This window comes from Lygodium microphyllum, chromosome 1 (assembly GCF_053477565.2).
Source record: "Lygodium microphyllum isolate KBCC chromosome 1, Lygodium_microphyllum_v1.1.10, whole genome shotgun sequence".
NCBI lineage: Eukaryota > Viridiplantae > Streptophyta > Polypodiopsida > Schizaeales > Lygodiaceae > Lygodium > Lygodium microphyllum.
The window spans coordinates 149,716,535-149,744,373 of NC_141135.1; the positions used below are offsets into that span (position 1 = coordinate 149,716,535).

The 27,839-nt window shown below is 42.8% G+C and overlaps 1 protein-coding gene across 1 annotated transcript in view; it reads left to right on the plus strand.

Moving 5' to 3' along the window:
* The first annotated feature begins 463 nt into the window (after positions 1-463).
* The window catches only part of LOC148041811 (P-loop containing nucleoside triphosphate hydrolases superfamily protein), a 39,210-nt gene continuing 11,834 nt past the window's right edge, over positions 464-27,839 (plus strand). The window contains exons 1-9 of the mRNA XM_087682718.1: positions 464-959; positions 1,404-1,703; positions 6,685-6,785; positions 6,902-7,024; positions 9,603-9,690; positions 9,818-9,909; positions 27,035-27,139; positions 27,291-27,400; positions 27,491-27,578. Of these exons, the coding sequence (XP_087538844.1) occupies positions 599-959; positions 1,404-1,703; positions 6,685-6,785; positions 6,902-7,024; positions 9,603-9,690; positions 9,818-9,909; positions 27,035-27,139; positions 27,291-27,400; positions 27,491-27,578 (1,368 nt within the window). The 5' untranslated portion in view covers positions 464-598. The remainder of the gene's footprint in view (positions 960-1,403; positions 1,704-6,684; positions 6,786-6,901; positions 7,025-9,602; positions 9,691-9,817; positions 9,910-27,034; positions 27,140-27,290; positions 27,401-27,490; positions 27,579-27,839) is intronic.

The window sequence follows — 27,839 nt, forward strand, 5'->3', positions numbered from 1 at the left end:
TGCAGGACCAGCTCTCCCAGCAATGCAATCTCCCTTAACGTGACGCAGCATGATTGCAGGCAGGAGCGGGAGTAATGTGGAGGGGGTGAAGACCACACCTAGTCATTATGGCACATCCTTTTCCATGCAAGACATGCACATTTGAAAGTAGGCTTGGTTTGAAAAGTAGGCTTGGCAACATTCTGGTGGTTTGGGCATGACCTAAGGTATAGGCACAATAACAATGTAATATAGATATAGCGCGTGGGTTTTTTTATTTTATAAATTAGAGTTTCTCGTTTGGTCTCGTAAAACGTTGCCATGTAGGGTTGGGTCTTAGGTGGCTTAGCCTTGGGAGATTCGAAAATAAGAGGTAGTATCGATAGTAGTATAGATTTAGGTGGCTTAGCCTTGGGAGATTCGAAAATAAGAGGTAGAATAGATAGTAGTATAGATTTAGGGTCGTTTGTAACGAGAGAGAGAGGTGGGAGAGCGATTGCCCCTTCTCGCTTTACAAATGACCCGCCGGTCCTAGTACGGAGCGATATTAGATAGTAAGACGAACTCACAATTACGTACGGAGGCGGAAGAACCGTGGTAGAAGAAACCCTCCGCGGTGATGGCCGCAGCACAAGTCATGTTAAGGGTCCGGTGGATAGGAGATCTTAGGATAACGGCAGGAGGCCAACATCGCCACTTCAGTAGTGCAATGTCTTTCATCAATGCTGCAGTTTCCCAACAGCTTTACACGCCTTACATTAGCAATACGAGTTTCAGCACCTGCTACTACTCAGCTCTTCTGCCAGGTAGAATATGCCGCGTTGTTCAGGCTACTGACCTCTCATTCGGACGATCTTACTTGACATCCAGCTTCAAGTTAGGGCGGAAATCCCCTCAATCCGGCAAAAAGGCAGTCGTCAGATGGCGACCACAGCGAACCAGTTCCGGCGCAACTGCAAAGATTGCTGCTTACGGAAGAGGTACGTGCAACTTAAACAGACTTTTTAAAGGTCTAATCACACCAGGACGAGAAAGAGGAATATTTGCTTCCATCTCCACGTTATGGAAAGTAAGCCAGGCCGCATGGACAGACGTTTTCCACCAAAGTCCTGAGATATCAACGCACCTCATCGTCACTACGAGTCACGCTTGCAATTCAACACTCGCCTTTGCCTTGAATTGGCTCCACAATGTATCTAACTATGTCTTGTTTTTAAACGACGGTATCATTATTGAACGTAATAATTCCTATCTTCTCATTCTCAGAATTTGAAGCCACTCATTTGGATTAATTGTCACTATTGGTTTTTATAATTTGTCACGTGTTGAATGCTATCATCCATCAAGAGCTTACAATATTCAATTCTCACGTTTTCTGCTTGTATTGCCTCCTAACTCGTTGGATATCATCTGTTCTGTTTCAGGTAGGGTTCAACAAGAGCGAAGTACATCCAACAGATCAAGTCTGGCTCCTTCTGAGGTCCAGAAAAAGGTAACAAGGTCTGCAACAAAGCTCACCCGTGAAACTTCTGCATCTGACAAATCTACAGCACACAAGAGGAATGCTTCTAAAGAGAGGGCCAAAGAAAGAGCTGGCTTAGAAGGGAATGCTAATGCCAAAGCTCTCAAGAAACACAAGAAGAAAAAGATAACAATGCGGATCCACCCAAGTGACATGACTGCAAAGCGATTAGTAGATGGATATCCTTTACCAGGGGAGGAAGGTAGATGAACTTTATGTTCTTATGTACTTGAATAGCTTCATAGTTTGAAACTTTGGGCATTAACATTCACCATTATACACGCTTGATAGTTCATATATGCAGAGCAGCATACCTTTTTGTATTGTGTTTCATGAAGCCATTTTCTGTTTACTACGGCTTAATGCACATATTCAAACTTAGATTTGTTGAAAGTGAAGTTGACTTTTGGAGGTTCTACAATAGAAACAATTTGTTAGTAGGGCTAAATATGGGGTGTAAGTGCAGGTCCTTTGGACCATGTGGCAAGTTATAACATATAGATACACACCTGCGCATTTTTCTATTTGTTAGTAGGGCTAAATATGGGGTGTAAGTGCAGGTCCTTTGGACCATGTGGCAAGTTATAACATATAGATACACACCTGCGCATTTTTCTATTTGTATACTTGTGTATTCAGTTCAACAATAATTTCAGCAAGAAAAATCCATACACAGTGGTGGCTAAGAATACTCTTGCACCACACGACACTTATTGGCCCCAAAGCTTGGTGCTGTCAGAGTGCAGCGAATGTGGAAGTGTATGACCAAACTGAAAGAAAGAAAGAAGGGGGAGAGAGAAAGAGATAGAAGAATGCAGAGATCTGCAGTGAATGAATGCTGAATGAAGGAAGTAGATATGTACAATGGGCTGTTGAATGTATCCTTGCCGGAAGTCTTGCTCAACTTGCAAATCACAAGTGAGAATGGCTGAGGAAGGTTGGGCAATTAGTAGGCAGCAAGAGAAAACATAAAATAATCAGGTCTGCCAGCCTCAAACTGTAAACGCCCCGAACAACGTAGTATGCTTAACAATTATGATATTCGCTTGTTTTCGAGATTTAATATAAAAGAGAATGAATACTTAAAGCTGAAAATGAAAATTACTCACAAAATTATAGCCATGAAAATGTAAAAGTAATGGAGACAAGATTGAGGGTTGAAGATGGGCAACCCCCCCCGAAGGAATGTATTTCTGCTCAATCCAAGTCCCTTAGGGAAGAGCTCAGCTACAATCAACCTGAGAGTGAGGAGAAGTAATTCTCACTCTCACAAGATCATGTAAAGATGTACAAACACAGATGCATTATCTATTATGCAATGATAATAACTGATTTCTTTACAGTATGAGAGAAGAAAAAGGGAAAAATCAGCCTTTCTCCATCGTTGAACAGTAGTACATGGATAGGGCTTGCTTCTTGTTGCTAAAATGGAAGAAAGAGCTTGAGAAGGAGGTGCTGTAATGAATTTACAAGCTTGCTGTCCTGTAAAACAGCAGTGATAGAAGAGGGAATATGGAGGAATTTGATAATAGAGAAGTGGGGGATGATGATGGGGATGGATGGGGCCAGTTTCTGGCTATCTGTGGGTGTTGTACATGAGTTTACAACAAAGAAAAATGATACCGAATGAAGAAAAACGAGCTCTTATTTATAGGAGACGGAAGAGCTAGTACAAAAGGGGAAAGTGGAGTAGCACAAGACAAGTGTCCAGCCACATGTCATGAGATGTGACAAGTGGTGGGACACTTGGAAACTTGTGTGACAAGTGTCTTGACACTTGTCTCTTCTCTATGGCCTTCCTTTTTGGGCTGAATACTGTCAAGAATAGAAACAACCAAATTTAGTAAGCACAGTCAGAGTACAGAACTTACTATTTTTAGAATGACATTCCTATTTTTTAGGACTAGCATTTTTAGGCTAATTCGAGGCTCCTAAAATTTAGGGATTTCCTAAAATTTAGGTACCCCCCCAATATGGGTGTCATATGAAAGCTTTTTCCATGTACATCGCAAAAACGGTATCAGAATCTTCATGTGACTTTCCTATGCAAAGAAATGTGCTTTTCAAGCTTTCAGCCCACACATGCACATTATACAAGCATTTCATGATCATGCCATCTTGTTGATTGTAACTGTTTGTTTTGGTGGATCTAGCCCACACTTCAAGGCATCAATCCTTTCTGTGTGCGAGTCTAACCCTGATATGCATGAGTTCTAGTCATAGGCGCCCAATCGAGCCATATAGGTGGAAGTGTGAACTATCTTTTCTCTAACCCACCGCGTGGGTCCACCATAACCTGTGACCACTCATCAGTGGCCAACTCCAATGCACTTTTCTTTATATCTAATTAGTGCAAAGGAAATAAATTTAATAAATCATTATATAGACAAATTAATGAAAAAGGATACAAATCCTGTTTCTATAGAATTGTGACACAAATACTGGCTGCAGGGTGGCCAATTGCATAAAATAATCCAGAAAAAATGTGAAAATTACTGCCTGCTGTACGCTTGCTACGTGGCACTGGCCTTGTTTGCCCCATACTGTCTGACCTGCCTAGATTGCTGTGAAAACTGTTAGTGACTGCCGCAAATTGTTCGACTTGATCAGGAAATGCATAAATCTGCCCTCCAATGACTGTAGACTGCCTATGCCCATCCAAGTGATGACTAAATCTCTAACGCCTCCTCTTAGATCCTAGATGTGGCATAAAGCTCAGGGATCTGGAGTGCTGTCGGAGAATAGCTTGAGGAAGAGGCTCGGTAAACAAGTTTTCCAAGTTATTCTCCGTCTCACAATATACCACATCACAATAGTCTCATCCAAGATCTTCTCCCGAATGAAATAGTATTATATCTCAATATGCTTTGATCTAGCATGGAATATAGGATTGCATGTCAAAGCAATGCAACTCTCATTGTTGCAATGAACTATAGTAGGACATGTTTGAGGACAACCAAGCTCTCCTAATAACCTTTGAAGCTATACTATTTGACAAGTGGAAGGAGGCGCTGCTTTATACTTTGCCTCTATGGATGATAGGGCAACTGTGGGCTGCTTCTTACCACTCGAAGAGATAGTGCCTGCACCCAAAGTAAAGTACATAACTTGTCGTTGATCTCTTGTGGTTAACATTTCTAGCCAAGTCTCAATCCGTTGAGCCTTGTAGAATAAAGGTTGTATCTCCTATATCTACTAGATAATAAATACCTAGGTAGGGCCCCCCCTCCAAGAACTGCAAAATTCGCATAGCAATCTACTAATGAACCAACTTGGGTTCACTCATCATGAACTTTACAAGTAGACCTACAACAAAGCACAAATAAATTTGAGTATTTAGGAGCCATATCAATGGCCCAATCAATTACATGTAGCAGGTAGCATCTGCCACTAATGGATCTGCGTGGGCTGTAGCCTTCTTGCTCGAATCCATGGGGGTAGAAATTGATCAACACCTTTCCATCTCAAAGGTGGTCAAAAGCTCCTGCACATATTGTTGCTAAGAGATGAATATTCCCCTTGTAGTTTACTAAATCTCATGACCTAGAAAGAAGTGAAGAATATATCCGTCATCTCGAACATCCGATGTAGTGTCTACTGAGAAACTGCGGCATCATTTAGTACTGTTTCCCTCCTCCATTTCTATTTTTGGTTGAGTCTGGAAGGTACTTTGGCTGACGAGATATATCACCTTATGATTAATCACCATTGGTTGGTGAAAAAGCCAATATTGTTTGGGGACTACCACATTTTGAATGGCAATTGTTTCTTTTGTACTGCTAGTGTGGAATTTTTCCACATAGATTGATTTCATGCCCATTAGCCAAAAAGATCGTCCCTTCTGTTTGACATTTGAAGAGTTGTGGTAGGACCTTTGTTGCGTCCCTCTAATTGGGTCTTTGATAATGCAAAAGATCCCATGCTCGTGTAGCCACATATGAAGATATTGTTTCATTTTCTTAGGTTCTAGGATTGTTTGCACAATTGGGTCACTCGGAATGCCTACATCTTCAATTCCACCTTCGGGGTTCAAAAGTTGTATTGCTAAGCTCAAGGGTCTTCTCTATTGGCAGCTTGATCTTATTTAGCATGCTAGCCTTTGTCCTAGGTCGGATTTAGTTTCTTGGCATACAACAATTTCTTTTGCTACTTTGCTGTGACTCTTGTAATTCTTATGTGATTAAACAAAAAAAAGAGGGAGGATGTTGTGATGAGAGGGAAATGGCCCCTCCCTCTCCTTTATAGGACTTTATTGAAAGAAACTAGGGGCACATAGTGCTTGAATCATATACAATGGGGGCCGATTTGTTGCAAATCTGAAAATTAGGGGTTTGAAACCCTAATTTCTGCATACGATTGGTAGGAAGCAGATTTTTTCTTTTGTGGTTTGATACAGTTGAGTTGAGGAAAAAGTGCTACTTGGTTGAATATTAGATAGGAGCTTGTGGATGTGAAGAGAGAGACCTTGAATATATAATGTGAGGCTTGGGTGTTCAAAAGTGGAAAGTGGAAGTTGTAAGAGACAAGTGGTTGTTGAAACAAGTTTTAAGCAAAATGAAAATTGTAGTGTGAACTAGAGAACCAAGCTTTTAAGCCTTCTACTCTGAAAATATCTCAAAAGGTTAAGGATTTGAAATAGCTCTAAAGACAAAATTGTGCCTTACAAAATTTGGAGCCTTCGACACATACATAATTTCCATCGGAATAACTTCCAAAAAGAGTAACCTCCTAAATTTTAGGAGTTGCCAAATTTGGATTTTGGAGAGCTCAATTGTATAGGTTCACCGGCTCATGGCTTGTGTCTTTGATCTTGAGCATCTTGTTTGGCTGTTTGAAACCACTCATTACATAGGCTTCTAGTCAATGTGAGGTAAATTTAGACTCCAATAGTGGGTTTAGATTTCATACTTCAAAATAGGGCAAATGCGTTGTCAAACTTTAGTTTTCCAATCTGGCACACCAAAGGACGAGATCCTAAATGAGCTATTTTGGAGGTTTGGAACATAGATCCCCCAGTTAGGAAGGGCACTTTAATGTGAACTTGCTGCTATATAATCATTTTACATGTCGTTCGGATTAGGTGTAGAAATAAATAATGTTAATGTTTGAAACTTTGGCTTAAAAATGCCGACAAGATGCTTTTAATCTTTGTCCTGATCTAATGTCAGGGTTTTTCTTTGCAGTTCTGGAAAATGATAGTTTAGAGAAGTCAAATCTTTCAAGAAATGCACAATTTCGAGCCATTGTGCCTTCCCCAAAACTTTTGCAACATATTGAAAGACATGTATGGGCTGTCAATAGTGGAATTTAGATTCATGGAAACAGTAAGGACTAGAAATACTTGTTTGTATGTAGTCTGTACATTTGTCCTAGAGTTGAATGACTTATATTTTTTGGCAGCTGCTGGGGCGAAGGCGCTTGTCTGAGTGGCAGAAAGCTGGCTACAATCTCAGAATAATGCCAGCTCCTCTTGATAATGCTCCTTTTTCAAAGAAGCCTGAGCGACAACCTACGCAAGAGGAAGTAGGTTTGTGTTTCTAACCAGTTGTGATTCACTGTGCTTCAATTGCATTTTTCCTTAGGTCTCTTTTACTTAATGCATTGTAGACTTGACAATGAATTTGTGCACAAACAGCCTGTCATTATCCTAAGGCTTGAAGGAATGCTTTTTCTGTGATCTTTATTACTTTAAAACTAGCATTAGAATGCTATTGAATTACTGATGAAAAACCTTATATTTTTGCAGATTTCACTCAATAGGCTAGTAGTCCGACTAGTTGTGCAAGCACTAGGTCATATCTACTTCATCATACCCTCACTTATTTGAGTTCATTGGAATTAATTGGTCTAAGAGGTCGGGTGTTCAAGTTGGTATGCCTGAAAAGCTATTAGAGTGCTCTTTCTAGGGTGGCCCATTTATTCAAATATAGTCTGACTTGAAAGAGTTGGATGCCTGTTTCCTTTAACAAGAATAATGGCCCCTTATCTTTGAACAAATTAGGTAGATGAACAACATGATTCATGACTCTCATATTTCGTGTTTGTGTTTGGTGGATGATAGTTCTATCCTCCAATTTATGGCATTTTTTCTACTGGGAGGCCAAAGTCCAAACTTTAAACAGCCTCATGTGTGTGGATGTTTTCCTACGCGTTAATTTAAATCAGGGATCAGGATTCAGCTTTTACTGCCACAATTTCTGCAGGCACTTACATGGAAGGATGTAAAAAGGCTCTTGAAGCCTAAGACTCTGGTTTATCCTTGTAATATGACAAAATGTAAATACAGACCAGATGCACTCACATGTCAAGACTCTTATGTGGGCACGCTCTTGACATTGCTGTGTCGGCTGCTTGTTGGTGCAAAAGCAGGCTGCTGCAAAGGGATGAGGAATATGTACTGTAAATGCACTCAAACTCTAGAACAAGTTCTGCAGGTGTTTGTAGACATGAAAGACTCTTGAAGCCTAAGAATGTGGAAGATGTACACATCAGATGCCTACGCATACTAATGTGGGGAGGTTCTCGATGCTGCTTCATCGGCTGCTGGTTGGTGGAAAAGCTGACTGCTGCAAAGAAAAAATGAGCTGCAAAGATGTACTATGAATGCACTCATTCCTAAAACTCCATATTCAAAACACATTTGTGTAGAGGAATGAAACTACGAGTTTGGAAGCTCAAGAGATAAAGGAAAAGGAAAGTATGCTGTGCTTTGGCTGTGATCCCCTGTGCCCCCCCGCCCCCCCGAAAAAAAAAAAGAGCAAAAAAGATAAGAGACACATGCTTTGGCTGTGCTTATCTGTGACCAAGTAAGATATGAGCCCTGAGGGTACTGATCTTGGATTGTACAATAATGAGGCATAGTGAAATATATTGTAGAAAATATGAAATAACTCCTGTTTTGGAAAAACGATTTCAATCAATTCTGCTTCAGATGGACCGAAGATGTAGCCTGCTGCCCATAGGCAGGGACTTGCACCTGCTGAAGAACATGAGTATGGACATGCTCTCAGGAAGATGTTGAACATAAACACGTGTTGAACTGGTGAAATTACTGTCTGCTGTCAAACAACAGACTGGTAACCTTGCCTGGCAAAACTCAGCTTCAAACAGCCTCCTTCTGTGCAAAAAACTATATGGTAGCCACCTGATTCTTAGAAGGAAACATCAGCACATAGGCCCCCTAGTGATGGGACAGAAAACTATTATTTGCACATCAGCTTTTCTGAAAGCAGGACCTAGATGATCTTAGATTTGAGAAATAACAGCATATTTGGATCCTGAGATTGAGACTGCTCTCAGATGTAATATTGCTACATTGTACTAACAGCCATAAAAGTCAAACTTCAGAATTTAACCATTCCTGAACCTGAAATTGTTCTCTACAAGTATTGGGATCCTGATAGTCCTGTGTGCCCAAGGAGAAGTACAATAGCTGGTTCTAACTGCTGAGAATATCATGGCCAACTTTTAGCACATAGCTGTTAGTAGTGCTGCTATGCAGGATACTGTTATGTTCTCTTCCTGCAGAGCGTTGCACTTTCTTTGATGTTGTTAAGACATGCTTTTACCAAAGGATCTATGCTGTCTCTCATTGGCAGCTGTACAGCTCAATGGTTGCTTGAGATTGACATTAGTCTTTTTATTGGGTCTTGCATTCAAGAAAAACTGCCTGTAGTTTTATTTTGGAGGAAGATGGGGTTAACATTTAGTCTCCATGGCCCTTATGAGCTGGGTACACACGTGCAAATCAGTAAATATTGTCTAAGTTTGGATTATTCTCTCCAATTTGAGGGCATGAAGTTGGATTAGACCTGGCACTGCACATCCCTGTCTTTGTGGATCCACGTGAATCTGGACCTTAGGTTCTTTGTCTTGGTCAATATGTAAGAGTAAAACCTGTTTGTACTGTCATGTTTGGGTTGATTGAAGCATGTATTTGTTCATTTTTGAAAACTTGCAAGGATAATGCTAGTAAAAGTGACCATCCTTTCGACACCATTATTGTTTTTCTGGAAGAAATGTATTTGAGAATCAAGTTTTGTAATCTTCTTTTCTTTCTAGTTGAGCAGTAACCAAATTGCTTAAATCTGTCTCTCTGAAGATTTTCAGGCACAAATTAAGATTCACAGCTGCTGCAAAAGTATCTACCTCATTACCTGCACCTGATATTCCAGAAGTAGCATTTGCAGGTATCCTGCTTATCACAGATATTCCTCTTTAGCATGAAGTTTTCACCTGCCCTGGTGGTTGGAAGTGTGAGAGTTTATTTTACTAGTGATCTGTTTGTATTTGAATGTGATTGTCTTGTCTCTAAAGGTAGATCAAATGTTGGAAAGTCATCACTTATAAACGCTCTTACAAGACAGTGGGGTGTGGCACGAACTTCAGACAAGCCTGGCCTGACACAGGTTTGTTGTCGTACCCTATTTCTTTCCTCTTCTCATTTTCTTCTTGACTTTCAAAACATTGCTAGACAATGCATCTTGTAGCTAGGTCTCTTACCAAGGGTGGTCGATCTGGCCGATCTGTTAGAAGTCCTTGCTTTTAATATAGAAATGAACTCGAAATATCAGATTCTTCATGTAATCATTACCTACGTGCGCTGTGGATGTATATATCCCTAAGCAAGGGACTCCCTGATCATTGTCGTGTTTCCAAGCATCTATTATCAGTGCTCTCAGGAGTCAGACTATTTCAATTCCAAAATCTTTGCAGCAGGAGAGAGGTTGGTGACTGACTTCTTGGTTTTAATACTCCACAAGGTCCAAAAGGTCACCCTAGCTATGGAAGCCAGCTGATTTCCTAAGTAGGTTTGTCAAGGGTTCTATGGACTAACAGATTCTCTGTTAGTAAGATTGTATTTTGGCAAATCTTTAGTATGTTTCTTACAATAATGAGTACTAGTCAACCTTGAAAATCTTTCATAGCTAATAAAGTCAAACCTATTAAAGTTAAGCAAATGCCCTCTTTTTTGTCCCCCACCATAACAATTTTAAACTTGTTCGATTACTTTTACTTAAGCTGCAAAACATTGAACTCTTATTAAATTATTAGCTTCTGTCGTGTAGAGGCGAGCTCAAACTCAACCGCCAAGACCCATGGACCGCTTATTCCTTCAACTGTTTTAAGCGAGCACCTATGGCTATCTCTCACCTAGCCGACGCGCCTTCCATCCTTCCGGGGTGTAGTGAGTTTACCTTGATGCCCAAATGAGTTGCTTCCTCTCTCAAGCACTCCGGTAGCTCCATGATTCGTGATGCAAGCTCGAGCATCCTCAAGCCTCTTCCTCCAAGCTCCATCCTCCATAGCCACATGCGAGACGAGAGAAGAGAAGAGGAGAAGAAGAAGAGAGGAGATGATGGAGGGCTTCACCTCCAAGATCCCTCGCCCTTACACACTCACTCCCTCACTCAACAATTTCTAAGGTTGAAGACGGTAAACCTTGTGAGAAGCCTCTCAGTTCTTTGGGACTACCCTGCCGTAGGACGGACCCGTCAGGGGTTCCGCCCATCTGCTTTCCTCAATAGCTTTAGTTTTCTAATTAGGTCCTACCACATTTATGTGTGACACTTAAAACCAGCTTCATTAATTAAGCCTTTTAGGGAATATGGTTCGTTCACATAACTTATAGCACGGATACGAAAACAGAGCAAAGCAATCTATTGATAAACAAGTTCCTTAACTTATCTTCAAGTTAATCTTTGTCCCCCGTCTATATAGGAGAAATTATGTATCCCTTTTGTCCAACAGAAGTATCTCTTCTGCCTTGCAGAAGTAATTGGTCCACATCACATGGCACCACAAATTCAATTCTTTATCTAGAATAGGATCTCCCAACATGCCCAGACGTTGGGGGCCACGGAGGTCTTCAACTCCATTCTAGATCTAGCAAGGGGTGTCTAGAGCTCCAACTGACCCGCAAGCTATCTAGGAGCAAAACATCATTCCTGTGGTTGGCCTTTTCACCACTCGACCTTCAGCCCATGAATCGAGCAGTGCCCTCTTTGTGTTAATCCGCGGTGCGATCATGGAGGCGATCCACCCGTGCAATATATCCTTCCTTAATTAATCCCTTTAAGAATCTAGCACAACAAGGCATTCAGTCCTAATATCATTTTCTAGGAAAACATTCCTTTATTCCCATGGCAACTTGTCATCACAGACTCTTGCCATGTATTTACCATAAATCACAAGCACTTGGAATAATCATCCAAACAACAACTAACAACCAGTTGAATGTAAAAGCATTTAGGATGTTGTTCGATCAACCAACAAAACCAATTGCATTCTTCCCAAACAATGCAAGAATAGTCGCAATAATATTTCCATCGCATATCTGCTCTCCCCCTTGGGATCAACGAGTGATTCTATATAAAATTTACTTAACGCTTGTATGCACAAATTTTAATGTCATGATTATGCCATTCATAACCCTTGACCAACTCTCTCTCTCTCAAGCTCTCTCTCACAATATCTTGGAGGGGTATCCTTCTCTCTACCTCTCTCTCGGAGTCTCTCGGGGTCTCCTTATACTCCCTTGTGCCTCCCTATGCCTCATATTTATAGTGAAAAATTAGAGAAGAGGGCTTGTGGTTGAGAAGTTGAGCTCTTTGTGGAGGGGGATCTTGGAAAGATCAGTGATTTGATGCTTAGATTATAAATTTGAAGGTTCCATTGGCTTCGAAAGAGGGGTAAAATTTCAAGACGCTTGGTCAGAAAGCTCTTAGTTCACTCCTCCTTTTCTCTGTTCGAAGTGCTGTCTACTGCTTGTAGACTGCGATCGCGGCGCGCGCAATTTCGCCAGTCACTTTTCTTTATTTTTCTTTTTATAAAATCTCCAAAACTAACAAAAATATCACTTGTCTTTTCTTTTAAATGACATCCAATTCTAGAAATCTCCATATCTTTTTTTTTTTTGGATAATATCTAAAAGATCTAAAATATACTAGTTTTGTCCAAAATCTAATATTTTTGGACCATCCAAACTATACACATTAATACTAGTGATTAATATAGCTCATAAGTCTCATTCATGTTGTAACTTACGTGAAGGGTGGCTACGGTCCTTGTCAATCTGAGAAAAATATCGGATTTACGACTCTCGATTTTTAAAATAAAATATTTTAAATTAAATAAAAATTATTAGTCATTAATGTTAGTTAGTTTTTACCTTAGTTAGTCTTTAGTTAGTAATCTTACTAACTTATTATTTGACTAACTAACTTTCAAACTAACTAACTAACTTTTACTGTGTGGAAATATTACACTTTTCTTTTATTTCTCTATAAAAAAAAAAGGCAGGACGAGAGCTAAGCTTCATTGTCCGAGTGGGGTGGAGAAGGGGGCCTAAGAGACTTATTCAAGAATTGCAAACTCTGCAAGTACCCTTTGAGGTTCAGGCGGACCTACAGAGTGGTGGTAGAGAGAAACAGATGATTGCAACGTGTAAAGCGGTTATCATTCATATCTTCTAGAAGGGATAAGCAAAACGAAGTGAGAAAAGTAGTGTGCATTATCAGTCGAGCCATGGCGCAACTGTCTATGGCGTTGGGATCAAAGTAGAGGGGCGAAAGGTTGCGCTCTTGTGGAGTGGGATTTTGCCTAAGTAGTATTCTAAGTAGCCTAAGGTAATTAGAGGTAGTAATGAATGCAGGGTCGGGGCATGAGGAGAATTTGTCTATAAAATTAACTATAGAATCATACAGATTTTTTGGGGTGAAGGTGAGGGCTTCCTCCGGCTTAGTACAATTCACGTGGTAGATTACGAGGAAGTTGTACTGGTCTTAGACATTGGGGTCAAAATCCACTTCCATTCTTCGAGGGTATGGCATGAATGTTGGGTTGTTGCGTTTGAATGGGAGTGTGTTGCAGATAGCCACCCAAGTGTCCATGTTTACGTCACAGAGACACCTTCTTCATATAGGCTAGCACTCATAGCTCGGCACTGATCTCGGGACCTCAAAAACCTCGTCTTGCCAAAATTCTGCATCCTCTGTGCCCCAGAGGGTGGGTTTTTGCTCTCTTTCCGTCAGCCATTTTTCCCTGAGCTTTCTTCCAATGTTGATTACTTCTTCCACCACCTTGATCGGTAGAACCTTGCGCAAATTAACGGGGAACTGGAAGCTCAAATCGAAGGGGTTTTTGGAAGTTTACTAATGTTCCCAGATTACCAAATCAGCGTGGAAGCTCGCTGGGAAATTATCCTGGCTCGGTGGAATAGGTGTGGGTGGTACTTGCATCGGTCTGGCATTTAGCCTTCTCCTTGCTTTCTCCACCATCTGTTTTCTTTTTTCCTTAAGTGCGGCCCTTCTTTCTTTGGATGTGTCCGCTTGTTGTTGGTCTTCTGGCCGTGGTGGGGAAGGAGGCTGTGGGGCTCTCTCTTCTTCATGGGGCCCCATCTCGAAGCTTGGGCTAGTCTCATCTCCTTGCCTGGTTTCTTGTTGGACTTCTTCCACGAACCCAATTGCATCTATTTCCTGTGGGGTCAGACCTGCCAACAGTAGGTATCTCCATTGCTTTTCTAGGGTCAAGCTGACTTCCATAGGTTGCGGCGGTATTTGTGGGCTTGCTCTCAAGGCCTTGTGTGCAATCTGCAGCTTTTTCTTGATGGTTTCAATGGCTCCCTTTCCTTGGTCTGGGTGACATCGAGTAGTGCATTGAGGAAGACACGTTGCTGGGTTTCGAAGCCCACTTAGGTGGCCTCTACTTTGCTTTTAGCTAGTACCTTATCTTTTTTAGCCTGAGTCAGACGGCACGCTAAGGCTTTGACTCGTCTTTCATTATGCGTTGCCCATTTGTTTGCCCTTTTTGTCATCTCCTCAAGGCTTTCTCCCTGTCTTTAAGCTAGCACTGCCAGCCTCTGTTCTTGATCTTCCGTTTCTCTTTTCATTCTCTGCTGCTCTTCCTATGTTGGGGCTGCCTCTTGTGTCAATTTTTCCACTTCTCTTTGGTACATAGGTGCTTTTCCTCCCTCAGTGCCTCTAGTTTCTCTGTGGCTTTAGTGATCTTTTTCATTTTGACTTGCAAATCCTCATAGAGCCCTACGATCTCTTTGTTGTGTCTTCGCAGGCGCACTTTCGGTATCTTCGTCCAATCTTGCTTGCCATTTGGCTTCTACTTCGTCTTTAGCTTGTAGTTGTTCTTTGAGCTCACTGATCTTCCTTTGGGCCATGGCTATTTGGCGGGTTTTCTCCAATTGAATTGCAACCATGGCCTCCTTTTTTGCTTCTAGTTCTGCCATTGCAAATTTTTTCTCTTCCTTGGATTTCTCTAGTTGGGAGAGAAGCTCCTTGACATATTTATCATACTCCATAGGTGGCATCTCTGTTGCGGGGACAGACGTTGTAGAGGTTGCCACCTTTTGCCTCTTCAGGTCTTGTCTATTGTCTAGACTTGGCGTTTGTTGCTGCCGGTGTTTTGGTTTCTGCCAGAGGGATCCCTTCTCCTGCTCCTTGGCTCATTTTCTTATTCACAAAGTATTGGACCCAAGCCATTAGGTTGCTGGCATCCACTTGGGTCATAGAAGTAGGTGTGGATATGGTGGTGGTAGTGGCGGGTGCCAAGAGAGTAGGAATGGGGGTGATTGGGGCCTTGCCCTTGCCTTCTTGCACTGTAGGTGGCATGAGTTCTAGTACGTGGGCACTTGAGCTCGGCTCTTCATCTTTAAGCGGGCTCATGGGTTTGGGCTTGTCTTGCTTGGACTGTTGCTCAATGGACCTGCGCGTTGCAAGGGCTATGTCTTTCTCCTCCTTTCTTCTCAACTCCTCCCCTTCTTCCTGCTTTTTCCTTCTTTCCTTTGCCTTTTTGGAATCCTTGTGAGCCTTTTGCAAGTCCGCTTTTTCTTTCTTCCTTTTCTCCTCTTGCTTTTTCTGTGCAATTTTCTTCTTTGTCTTCTTGGTCTCTTTCGGCTAGACTATTCTTCTTGTTCCTTGTCTTCTCTTTCCTCGCTCATCGTCCTTTCACAGGGCTGTGCCTCTTGTTCTTGGCGAGGTGGCGACCTGCTCGGCGTTTTATCAACTCCTCCTCCTCCTTGCCCTTGCTCCAAGGCTTCTCTAATGATGGTGGTGAGGACCCCGCCGAATCCAATGGTTGAGGCTTTTGAAGATGAGGCCTTTCTTTTAGCCTTGGTGGTAGGGGACTCCTCCGGTGGGCTATCCTCCTGTTGTCAGAGTCTTTGCCGAGGTCTCGATGGTCTTTCTTGCAAAACCGTTGAGGTTCACCTCATCCAGTGAGCGTGCTGTAATACTCTCTAGCAGGGAGACATTAATGCGGCTCATGATTTTGTTGTACCTCTGACTAGAGAACAATGCATGCATCATCTTGGCCTGAAGTTGGATTTTGGGATCCGGAATATCTGCCAAGCTGTTGCCATCGCTGGTGTGGACCTTCACCTTGTCCATCCCAAGCATGGCATACACGTATCTTTTCGGCTTTCTCTCTACTTTATTCGCCAATCCCAATGCTCTTTCTACCAACTCTGGGGTCAATTCAATCTGCACCCGATGAGTTTCTTCTCCCTCTCGCACGGTCACGGTGCAGAGGTTCTTGTGAAAAGTTCGTAAGAACTTTGCACAATGGATGTAGTCTATCCCTTGGCCCACTGCTTCCATGTATTTCTACAAATTGCACTGGTCAGTGATCTGCGTCACGGATTGTTCTTCAATGGCTACATCCTCTAGATTGAAGATATGCAGGAATTTAAACTGATTGAAAGCCCTCGTTTCCATCGAGTGGCCATATTTCACCTGTTCCTCTTCTGAGAAAGGCAATTTGTCAGTCTTTTCTTGGTCTGCCATGATGGTTGCCTGTCATGAAGCCATATTCACCATTAGTGCTTTTCAAAAGAATTACTCGTAGAAGAAAAGACTTCATGCTTGCTGACTTGAGATGCATAAGTACATTAGTAGATTTTTCCTTCAAGCAATCCCTTTATTCCAAAATTTTGTGATACTTTTCCTCAACTTACAAATTAATTTTTCATCTATCTTGGGTATTAACTGAGGCTTTTTAGTTTTCCTTGCACATTTTATTCACATCACTTATTTGATTTTACCTTTTGATTTCACCTTATCCCCTCCCCCCTTGAGAATGAGAAGGATCATTCCTAGGATTAGAAGTTAAAGGGTTAAGGGCATTCAACGCTTGTACATGGTGCTTCACTTCCGCATGAGCCAAGCATAAAAGTTTGGATTATATTCCATTTTAGCATAGTGGTCCATGTTGATAGGTCGAATGCCTACGTGAGTAATGTAGGTAAGCACATCCATTAGGAAGTCACCGGAGTCAATTCGGTTAGCAATGTGTAACTCCTCCTCAGTTAGAATACGATCTAAAGATGGATGGGTTAGGAGGCGCTCTTCTAGGGGTTTGTTACGAATTGTTGTCAAAACTCTATAAGAGGTTGGAGCTACATAAGTAGGGTCATACTCCGAGGTTTTGATAGCATGTTTTTGTTCAGCATTAGTCATGATTTGACAGCCCTCAAACTCCCATTGAAGTCGGAGAGTGTACCATTTCCTCAAGAAGAAAGAGGTGTTGTCAGCAAGTTTCTTCAACTCTTCGATTTCTTGGTCGGTGGCATAGGCAATGCGCTTTTTATATGACGTGACGAGGCATCATTTTTGTGCTTGCTCGCGGGAAATCTCGATGGCGATTAACTCCTCAGTTGCTTCCGCAGCCTTAACGAATGCAAATTTGGATTCTTTTCATGAATAAGGTAGCGTACGCACCTCTGTTGCTTAAGGCTCTTCCAAAAGGTCTAAGTCCAAGCAGTCATAGATTTTAGTAAGCGACTGGAAGGTGGTATCTAAGCGTCTAAGGCAAGCAACCAAGTCATTCCTTGTGTTCTCAGCGAAGTCCGCGGCTAAGGTTAGAATTGATCTCCGCTCATAAGAGGGTCTAAGGCTTGTAGGTGGCTGGGGTTTGACTGAACTAGAGAGTTCAGTACAGCTAATTATTGCAGGGTCGAGTTGCTTCTGAGGTTGTGGCTTGGCCTCTTGTTCAATAGACTAGTAGTGGGCTGCGGTTTAGGCCTATAGGTTGTTTTAGGTTTTGCGGGGTTGGGCTTCAGAGGTTTTATGGATTTGGCAGCTTGAGTCTCTTGTGGCTTGAGTGCCTGATCCGTCCTGATATTTTGTGTAGTTAAGTTTGAGGGCGGCGTTTGGGTAGGGCCTTTGGCTGTTTTGGCTTCAGGTATCCAAATCCAGGCGTTACCCTTATAGTAGCCTTGCACTTGCAACAAGGTCTTGGGAACCCATTGCGGCTTGACTGTACATCGTTGTCTATGGTTTCATCTTGGTCTCCTAGGTTTTGAGTGTGGGTTTTTAGCCTTGTGGGGCCGGGGATGTGTGCTCCGAGGGGGTGGGTTTTGATGTTTAGTCATCCATTGAAGCCTTGGTTTGTAGGTCTCAGCTTTGACTTGAGTGATTTGCTCGTCTTGAGGTTTGGCGGCGGGTTGTGACAGGTCACGAACCCCATCCTTAGACTTGACGGTGGGTTTCTCTACCGATGGCTTTGTCGACTTTGTAGGAGTCGCGCAGCCCTTGTTGAAAGCGGTGACTATATGCACGTTGCCTACGGTGAGGTGAATGTGTTGGGACTTGTAGTCAACATTGCCATGAGCCTGCTTTTTAAATGTGCGTCCTAATAGCGATTTCGTACCTGCATCCTTAGTGTTTGGCAACATGTTAAATGCCATTGGTATGCTCTCAGACTCGATAGAGATTGCTAGTTTGTACTTTCCCAAGAGGGCACATGATCTGCCCCCATATGGGCTGAGTTTGGCGTTGGTGGGCTACAACTGCATTCTGCCAATGTGAGTCCAATGATCGTGAGTTAAGACATTAAAGTCAGCTCCCTCATTGATCAATGCATTGAAGGTGTGTGTGTGCTTGGCAGTGACCGTTATGCTCAGGTAGGCTAGTTCTATTGCTTCCTTATCTTCATCGTCAATCTTTGTGATAGTGGCCACTCGCACATTGACAAGGGATTCCAGCATTGGCGGCTCATGTAGTGGGTACGCGGGAGGGTAGTACTTCTTTAGGCGGTTTCCATTGAAGAAGCCTATTCTCTCACCCTCTAGGGTTTCAAGTTCCACATTGTCAATTTGACTGATGGTGTGAACTCGGAAAGGCCCTAGCTCTCTAAACTGCATTTTTTGCTTATGTCCCTTAACTGAGTACAGCAGTACCAAGTGTCCTTGTTTGAAATTGTGCTGCTTGACGTGCTTGTTAAACTAGCTTTTGCGTCTTTCTTTTTCGCATATTAGTGCGTAGGTGGCTAGAAGTCGAGTTTTCGATAGACGTTCTAGCTCAACTGGGCGCTGTGTCCATGTCTCCTTTCCATTCCATCTCTCTTGATGAGGGATTCTCAGGCTAGGAATGAAGAACTCTATAGGTAGAATTGCTTCAGTCCCGTAGGTTAACCTGAAGGGAGTTTGTCCCACAGTCGTTTTATAAGCTGTGCGGTAGGTCCATAAGGCTGCCATGAGTTTGTTATCCCAGTCGTTTCGCGAAGCAGAGACTACCTTGGTCAAAACGTTTACTAGAATTTTATTTGTAGACTCAGCTTGGCCATTAGCTTGAGGATAGTACGGTGAGGATTTCTGATGGATGATTAGAAAGGTGGATAGGAGATGAGTAATCACTTCATTGATGAAGTGCATGCTTTGGTCGTTAACGAGTTCGATGGGGTAGTCAAATCTTGAGATTACCTGTTCTCAAAGTAACTTGGCAGTGGTCCTAGCGTCATTTTTTCTTGTAGCTCGTGCTTTCATCCACTTCGTGAGGTAGTTTGTGGCAACAATGATGTATTTCGCTTGTGAGTATTGTGCTGTGGGACTGATTGGCCCAATGAAGTCGATTAACCATTTCTCGAATGGTTGCCTTGCAATGATTGGACTCAACTCCATTTTGTCTTTGCAAACTGGTACCTTGGTCCTTTGGCACTCATCACAGTGCTTTACGAATCGTGTTGCATCTCGGAAAAGGGTAGGGTGCCATAGCAGAGACTGCAGCACCTTGCGGGTTGTTGTGTCTCTACTGAAATTCCCTCTTGCTATTCCACTGTGTGCCTCTACAAGTTGTCGTGCATTTCATGCTCGCACACACATTTGCACAGTAGTCCGTCTTGCCCTAGCCGATAGAGTTGGCTTGCTATTAAGTGATACGACTGGATTTTGAGAATGAGTTGCCTAAGTCGGGCTTTTTCTATTGGTCGTTTAGGGAGCCCGTGCTCAAGCACATGGACTATGTCATCTGCTCAATAAGGCATCAAATCAGCTCTAAAGAAATCTTTTGCGTTGGATAGGCTGAATAGATGGGGATCAAGTAGTTTGTCTGCAGTGTCTTGTCCAATGCCTCTCGTCGGGATGTAAGACATATGGTTAGGCATATAATGCCGCTTTCCTTTATGCACGACCACGGAGAAGTCGAATTCTAAAAGTAGAAGTAACCATCAAGCTATGTGTCTTGTAGCACATGGTTTATTAACGAGGTAAAGCAAGGCTTGATGATGGTCAACAAAGAAGGTAAAAGGCATAGCCAAAAGATAATGCTGAAACTTCTTTACAGCAAACACTATGGCTAAACCTTCTCTCTCTGCTGTTGAATAATTCATTTCTACGTCAATGAGTTGTCTGTTAGCAAAGCTCACAGGATAGTCTAAGTTGTGTTCACCAGGCTGGCACATCACCCCTCCCACAACAAACTTAGAAGCATTAATGTGAACTTGAAAAATGATTGTTCAGTCTAGGGCTCGTAGAATTGATGCAGTAGTTAGAGCCTTTTTTAACTTCTCATACGCGCGTTGGCATTCCTTAGTCTATTTGAATATAATCAATAGCTTGTATAGAGGTTTGGCAATCAATGCGTAGTTTAGTCTTGTGTTGTCAGGGTGTACTTGCACTTGATTGTACCTCGAGAAGCCGTCCAAAAAATTGTAGGCTTCTTTACTAGCCACTCTCTCGAGCATGTGCTTAGTATATGGCAATGGATAATTCTCTCTTTTCGTAGTAGCGTTTACTTTCTTGTAGTTGACACACACTTTGATCTTTCCATTCTTCTTCAGGACGATCACTATGGGTGAGACCCAGTCCATGTGCTTAATCTTGTACATGAATCCTACTCTCAATAACTTATCAATCTTTTCTTTCACTGCGTGAGCGTACTTGGGATTCATTGGATACGTCCGCTGTTTGACCGGCGTAGCCTCGGGTGTCAGGGGTATGTTGTGAGTCACTGCACTCGGACTAAACATGTCTATATACTCTCGCAAGAGAGCACTGAGACTTGCTTCCTCTTCCTTGGTCAGGTTATCGGCTATAAAGACAAGTCGGGGTGTCTCTCCCTCCCTGGCTAAATTGACCTCCTTGACCTTGGCGGGTCCTTCTATTGGTTTGCTTGCTTGCGTGTGGCGTTTGGCTCCCAGCAAGATCACTACCCTATCGCCTTTCTTGAACTTGGCGAATCCTTAGTAGGTCTTGCAGTGTTCTTTGCTCCTCCGCCTATGCATCCTTAGGCTACTTCCTTCTTCCCTCCTCTAATCTACGGTGCTTAAGGTGGACGGGTAAGTCCCCCTTGGTGCATCTAGTCTTGGAAGGTCAACGTATCTCGGGATCACTATCTGAGTTTACTTTTGATTCAGAATCGAAATCTCCGTCTTCACTAGAAGAGGGAGTCTCTCCCGGTGGTCGTAGCTCTAATGATGAATCCGTCTTGAGCGATGGTGCGGCACTTGGTTAGACTAGGCCTGCTTGCTCAAAGTCTATTGCACCTACGTGCTCCAACCAGGTGCGATCACAATCCATGCACATGACTCCCCTTTTGATTCTAAAGGCATTTTCCTTGTGTGGTTTGGAGTCTGCTCATATTTGCTCTATCACTTGTCCCTTAGCGTCGTATTCTATCGTGTCAATTTTCCCTTCACTCTTGTCACTGAAGGAACAACAGTCCTCATATTCATCGTTAGAGCTATCTTCGTCTGATTGCTTGTCATCTCCTAAGTTTTGATATGTCTCGTCCTTTTCATTGGTGACTAAGGCTCAATTGTACATCAAGTTTAAGTTGTGCACTTTTATCCATCACCACTTAGGTTCATTCAAGAGATCTTCGAGTGGTTTAAGGTTTGTTGATGGGTTACCAGTTAGCTTGTCAGTCAGGTGCTCTAAGATCTCATGGAGCTCTCGTGTGTTGTTCAACACTTTGAATATGACCAGGTTGGGTCCTCTCTGCGCGCTCCTAACCATCATACAGATTGCTACTGAGGGCTCTTGTCGGGTCTTGCCAACTGCTTTAACCGCTTGCTTATATTCCTCGTTGTTTGAGAACGACATGTCGATTGTAGCAAGGACATGCATCCAGTCTCGCTCGTCTTCAGGGCAAGGGATATACTTAGTTAGTGGTCTGTAAGATTTTCTATTCTGGTCGTAACCTTCTTCGAGTTGGCACTTTGGGTTGGGGTACTCCTTGACCTTCACACTTCCCTTCTCAGCCGTCCTTGGGACTGATGTTTCTGCTTCTGCGTCTGTCACTTTCTTTCCCCCAAGGAGTGTTGTGGCACTCTGCTTTCAGTGTGACCCTTGCGACTGGTTTCCTCTTTCTTCTCCTACGACTCCTCTTCCCAATTGAGGCTGCGTCTAAGTTGCTAGGCCCTGGCAATGATATGCCAGCTTGCTTTGTCTGTGCGCAGGTCATGACATGCAACGGAATAGTCGTGGCCTCCCCATCGAGTGTCTCGACACCGAACAACCCCAATGGGGCTGATGGCTTGTTTGCCGAGTTAGAGGATGGCTTTTGTTTAGGGCAATCAACAAAGAGGGGTGTGATTTCGCATCCAGCGCATCTCTGATCAGCCTTGTCTCGATTTGCTTGCTCCCTTTCAGGGCAGCGCGAAGAGATATGCCTTGGATGACTGCAAGTCCAACATGTGATTGGCTCTTGGGTTTGCCCTTCTAAGTCTCTATCTCTTCCTCTACATAATGCAATCACTGGTGCTGGTCGGTAGTCCATAAGGATTGCATTGCCTTCTTCATCATACGAGACGTAAGGGTGCGTGTAAGGCTCTTTGTCGTTCGACGACTCCACGTAGTGGACTGGAGCGTAACTTAGTGGATGGGTCATGTAGGGTCCAAGTGGTCTAGGTATGCCCATAGGGTTTATCTCCATCTTAGGGATAGCTGGCTTGGCATCATTGGGTGCCAAGAGAGTCAATGGGGCTTCTCTTCCAAAGAAGTTTGGCGGCCTATTCGCTAGGTATGGTTAATTATATGGTTGCGAGTATGGGAGTCTCCTCGACATTCTGCAACATGGCATTGTGGCCGAATCTACCACAATTGGCACAAGGTCGGGACCAAGGGTCTTGATACTTAGCTGGCAGTTGGTTTCCGCCACAATACATGCATTGGACGTGAGGGTGTGTTGGTCATCTCATCATCTCTTGTAATCTAGCTAGCTTCATCTTCATCTTTGCTAGCTCCTGGCTTGAGTCAGTGCCCTTGCCTTTATCCTGAGTACTTGGGGCGTGCTATTTCGCTGGTTGTCGACACTCTCTCAGAATTCCTAGAGGTAGTCTCTTCTCGATTCGAGCTCCTGGAGTTTCTCTCCTTGAGCTGGTCGTCCACTCTAATTGGCCTCTTCAAAGACCCTCATCAGTGCGTCTCGCTGTAAGCTCGAGCTGTCGGCCAAAGCCTTGTAGAGCTCTTCACTTTGTATTCCATTAATGAATACTGTGGACACTACTCTCTCGGTTGGTCACTCACCAGTTGGGATTCTCTTGAAGAGACTCCTCATGTGGGTTATGTAATCCCGGATATCTTTCTCATCCCTCTGCTTGACATTCATTAGCTGCACTAGTAGATTGTCTAAGTACCTAGCCTTCGAGAATCTCTTAATGAAGAGATTTTTGAGGTCATTGAAGTCATTGCACTTTGCGGCATTTAGATTGGCGTACCAAGTCCTTCCTTTGTTCCTTGTTAATTACAGGCAATTCTCAATTTACAGTCACTCAGTGTGGGTGTGTATATTTTTTTCTGTGCATTGTGCGCAATCAAGCTTTCAGCTTTTATTAAGTGTACTTCAAGTGCTAGAAAACAGTACGGGTGCGGAGACAGAATGACTATTCAGCTTCCGCACTCCCACTTGTGTTCGTGGGCTGATGGGGCTCTAAGCTCGGTTCTTGGCCGTTCTTGTTGCTTATTAGGGTCTCTGTCGTGTCATTCAGTTTATTCAGGGCCAATTTGGGGTTTGTTGGTTAGCCTACAGTTCTAAGTGTGTTGAATTTGCTACTAAGTGCATTAGCACTATTCTTAGCTGTTCGGCTACAATTTCTAAGTCTGGAACTGCCTGTAAGACATTCGGTGGATTCTCTTGGTGCGGGTTGCGCTCCACATCGCTCGGGACGTGTTAGATTCCTAAATTTGTTAGTTCATGTGTGTCGGATTGTGTAGGGTCCGATTTTGGTAAATCGGACATCTGATTTACTAGTGATCCTTGATTCTGGTTCGATTCAAGTATGTTCGATTGTCAAAATCGGATAGGATATGTCCAATTGAACGGGGTGGCTGGTCCGATTTGAATGTGTCCGATTTTCGGGATCGGACGGGTTGAGCGTCCGATTGGCTGGGTAGTGAGTCCGATTCTCACTTGTTTGATTCTCGGAATCGGACAGGACATGGTGGTCCAATTGATGGCATGGCAGGGTCCAATTTTAGTGGTCCGATTTTTCGAATTGGACAAGGTCTTTGGTCTGAGCGTTTGATTTTAGGAATCAGACATTGGTAAGTTTGTTCGATTCCGCCGGTCAAAATACGCGTTTGATCACGATTTGATAAAAATCTCCCAACTGAGGCAATGACCGCTTGCAAGACATTCCAAAATTCAATTATGGGTATAGGGCAAGGGTCTCATATACTTGAATCTCACAAGAAACTCCGACACGCTCCAATCAATCCGCTGTAAGCTCTTGACCTGCAAGTTCTCTCTCTCTCTCTCTCTCTCTCTCTCTCTCTCTCTCTCTCTTACGCGCATATACAAAGCTAAGACTGCAAATGAGGCTTTTCCTTGCTTCCCGGGGTCTTAAGCCCTTGTTGGGCACAACCTTAATCTTCCCGATCGCTCCCGCTTCCCTTGCGATTTCAACACATCTAAGCACTCATTTTTTCCATTTTTTCCCTGTTTATGGCATGTTTGGGCCTGTTTTACAGCAGCAAACCCTAAGCTTCCCACTCCGATTTCTTGATTCTAACCTACTCTAAAGGCAACAAAAATCAAAAGCAAAGTATTGAAATGATTTCTCTTACTCAATTAATAATCAAAAACCAAAAATACTTACTTGTAGCACGGATTAAAACCCAAAATCTCCTATCTAACTCAAGTTCCAGTTCGGGGATGAAACCCTTACTTCAATGCTCGATTTGAGATGCGCAAGCGCTCAAGCTTGAATTTGTTGGTCATGGCAACGGAACCAAAGTGTAGAGGCGAGCTCAAGCTCAACCGCTAAGACCCACAGATCGCTTATTCCTTCAAGCGTTTTAAGTGAGCACCTATGGCTCTCTCTCACCTAGCCGATGCGCCTTCAATCCTATTGGGGTGTAGTGAGTTTACTTTGATTCCCAAGTGAGTTGCTTTCTCTCTCAAGCACTCCGGTAGCTCCACGATTCGTGATGCAAGCTCAATCATTCTCAAGCCTCTTCCTCCAAGCTCTATCCTCCATAGCCATGCGTGAGATGAGAGAAGAGAAGAAGAGAGGAGATGATGGAGGGCTTCACCTCCAAGATCCCTCACCCTCACACACACACTCACTCACTCACTCACACTTCCTCTCTCAAGCACTCACAAGCAAGCAAGAGAAGAGAAGAAGAGTTCACTTTTGCCACACACCCAAGAATGAGCTCTTCATTCACTTTTCAACTTCATATACAAAACCCTAAATCCCTTTTGGGTGGTCATCCCCTTATCCTTTTTTTACATGACTGGCCATTGTGGCAAGGTCATTTTTCCATTTCCTTCTATGTGCCTTCTATTTGCCTTCTTTCTTACCTATGCCTACTTACCTTTTACAATTTTCATAGGAGGGAGCCTGGTGTTATTTTACAACAGTTTTAGGGGTGCCTTGTGTTTATAAATGCGCTTTTGCCTTCGACTTGATTTTAGAGGCCGTCCTTGCGCTTTTAGTTGTTCTCCATCCTGCCTCTTCCGTTGCGTCCGATTCCCTCCTAGGCTGCCTCTTTTAGGTGACCCAACTTGTGCTTTTCCACTTTTTTCGCTTTCTTCTCGTGCTGAGGTTAACATGCTGATAACCATAAGTGGAACAACCGCAGACAAGGTGGATCATCTTACATTCAGGATTCTAAGTAACTTGTTGGAAGATATCATGAGAGTATAGTTGGAACTCATCAATTACATGCTGGTTCTTATCCTGCTGGTATTCTTAATGGTTCCATTCCTGTACTTCCCCTCAACATGATCACAAACAGTGATATCTCATCTTTCTTAATAAATACATGATTGAAGGCACAAGGTAACTGGCTGGTTGTTTGTGCTGTCTGCAATGAGGGGATCTTGAGGCAAAGAGCAAACTAATTGGATGGTCTATGAAGCAAACTAATTGGTAACAAGTTGTGCAGGATGGACTATAAAGCATGCATTCTGTAAAGAAAGGCATTGTTTACCATGTTCAAAAGGGAGTCTAAAAGCTGAAAGTGTATTCAATCATCGATGATTGACATAAGAAGTGGGCTTGCAGGAGACCTTGAAGTATATGTATCATGTGCATTTGTACTTGATGTTGACTGTAAAAACTTGAGGGTGACAGTTGGAGCTGTTTTAATGATTTGATAGCTCACCTTAGAGGATGAGGATTGAATGTATTTCCCAATCATTTGCCTTGATATTCTAATCAGGAACGTGGTTGTTTTTTTACTGTTTTTGTTCAAAGTGCTCCTGAGGCATACTGGACTAGATCCTGACATATGGCTCGCTAGTTCAGAGTAATTTCTTTGATGCACAATATTCAAATTATGAATGTGTTTGTTTATCATTGATTCTGTTTGAAGTGCTGCAAATGAATACTGGACCTGATATTGTCATATGGCTTTCTAGTTCTTCATGAGAGTGATGAAAATAATTATAGCTGTTATTAGACTAAGTATTTGCTTTTACCAGAATCAAGTGTGCTGGTTGCTTTGATGGCTCAGGATTCAATGTGTTCCCGTTCATTCAGGAGCATGATTGTTTACATTTTTTCGGTTTGAAGTGCTGTTAATTAATATTTGAGCTAACCCTGTCACATAATTTGTAGATTGGAGCCAATTCCTTCATAATAGTGTGACTCGACCAAGTTGCTTCCTTAATTAGGTCTGATAAAAAAACATACAATGTAATGTTTGGTTTCTCTGAGCTGGTTTGATGTTATTCTGTAATTCATCAACTCTCTGTCTTGAGGTCTTGCTTGCAGTGTTAAACACTTATTATTGACATAGACAGTCCTCATAAGTGTTTATGCATGTCATTATGATAATAGATCTGTAATTGCTTTCAGAGCATCAACTTCTTTCGCCTTGGAGGACGATTATGTTTGGTTGATCTACCGGGCCATGGTTTTGCATATGCCAAGGAATCGACGAAAGAGGCATGGGAGGAGTTTGTAAGTTTGTTCAAATGGAATAGCTCCAGATGATTGTTTTTCTGTGTTGGCCGTCTGACTCAATCTATGGATATGTGTTAAATGTTAAGTTTTTTTGATCTGGGTGAGATTTGTTGCTGGGGTTTTCTATGAATTGGATTTCCTCATGTAGGTGAAGGAATTTGTTACTACACGAGTGGGCTTGAAAAGGGTTTGTGTACTAGTAGACTCGAAATGGGGCCTGAAGCTTGGAGATGAGCAACTTATTCAACTGATGGAGAGGTGTGCTTTCTGACACCTACCTTATCTAGTCAAGTATCACAATAAGTGTTAGTCTCCTTGTTCTTTGATAAGGGCTCTTTCTGTGTCCAGAGCTGGCACGAAGTATCAAATTACTTTGACCAAGACAGATACTGTTTCACCAATAGATCTTGCTCGCCGTGCTACACAAATCCAGGAGGTAATGTCTAATACCTGTAGGATTTCATTGTCTGGGTTTTGATGTCTGGTTTTAATCTGCTCTTTGCCATCATGAGAGTATTGCAGGCTGGTTCTGGATACCGAGAAAAATTTTGAGAACATAGGTTGACCTGTCAAATAATTGTCTGTATGGTTAGTTAGTGACAAATGAAATCACTCAACTTAGCACTATATCTCCTGATCAGATTCCATCACTGGATCCCTGTAGTAGTTGTGGAGAAGTAAGTATCCTCGCTTTAAT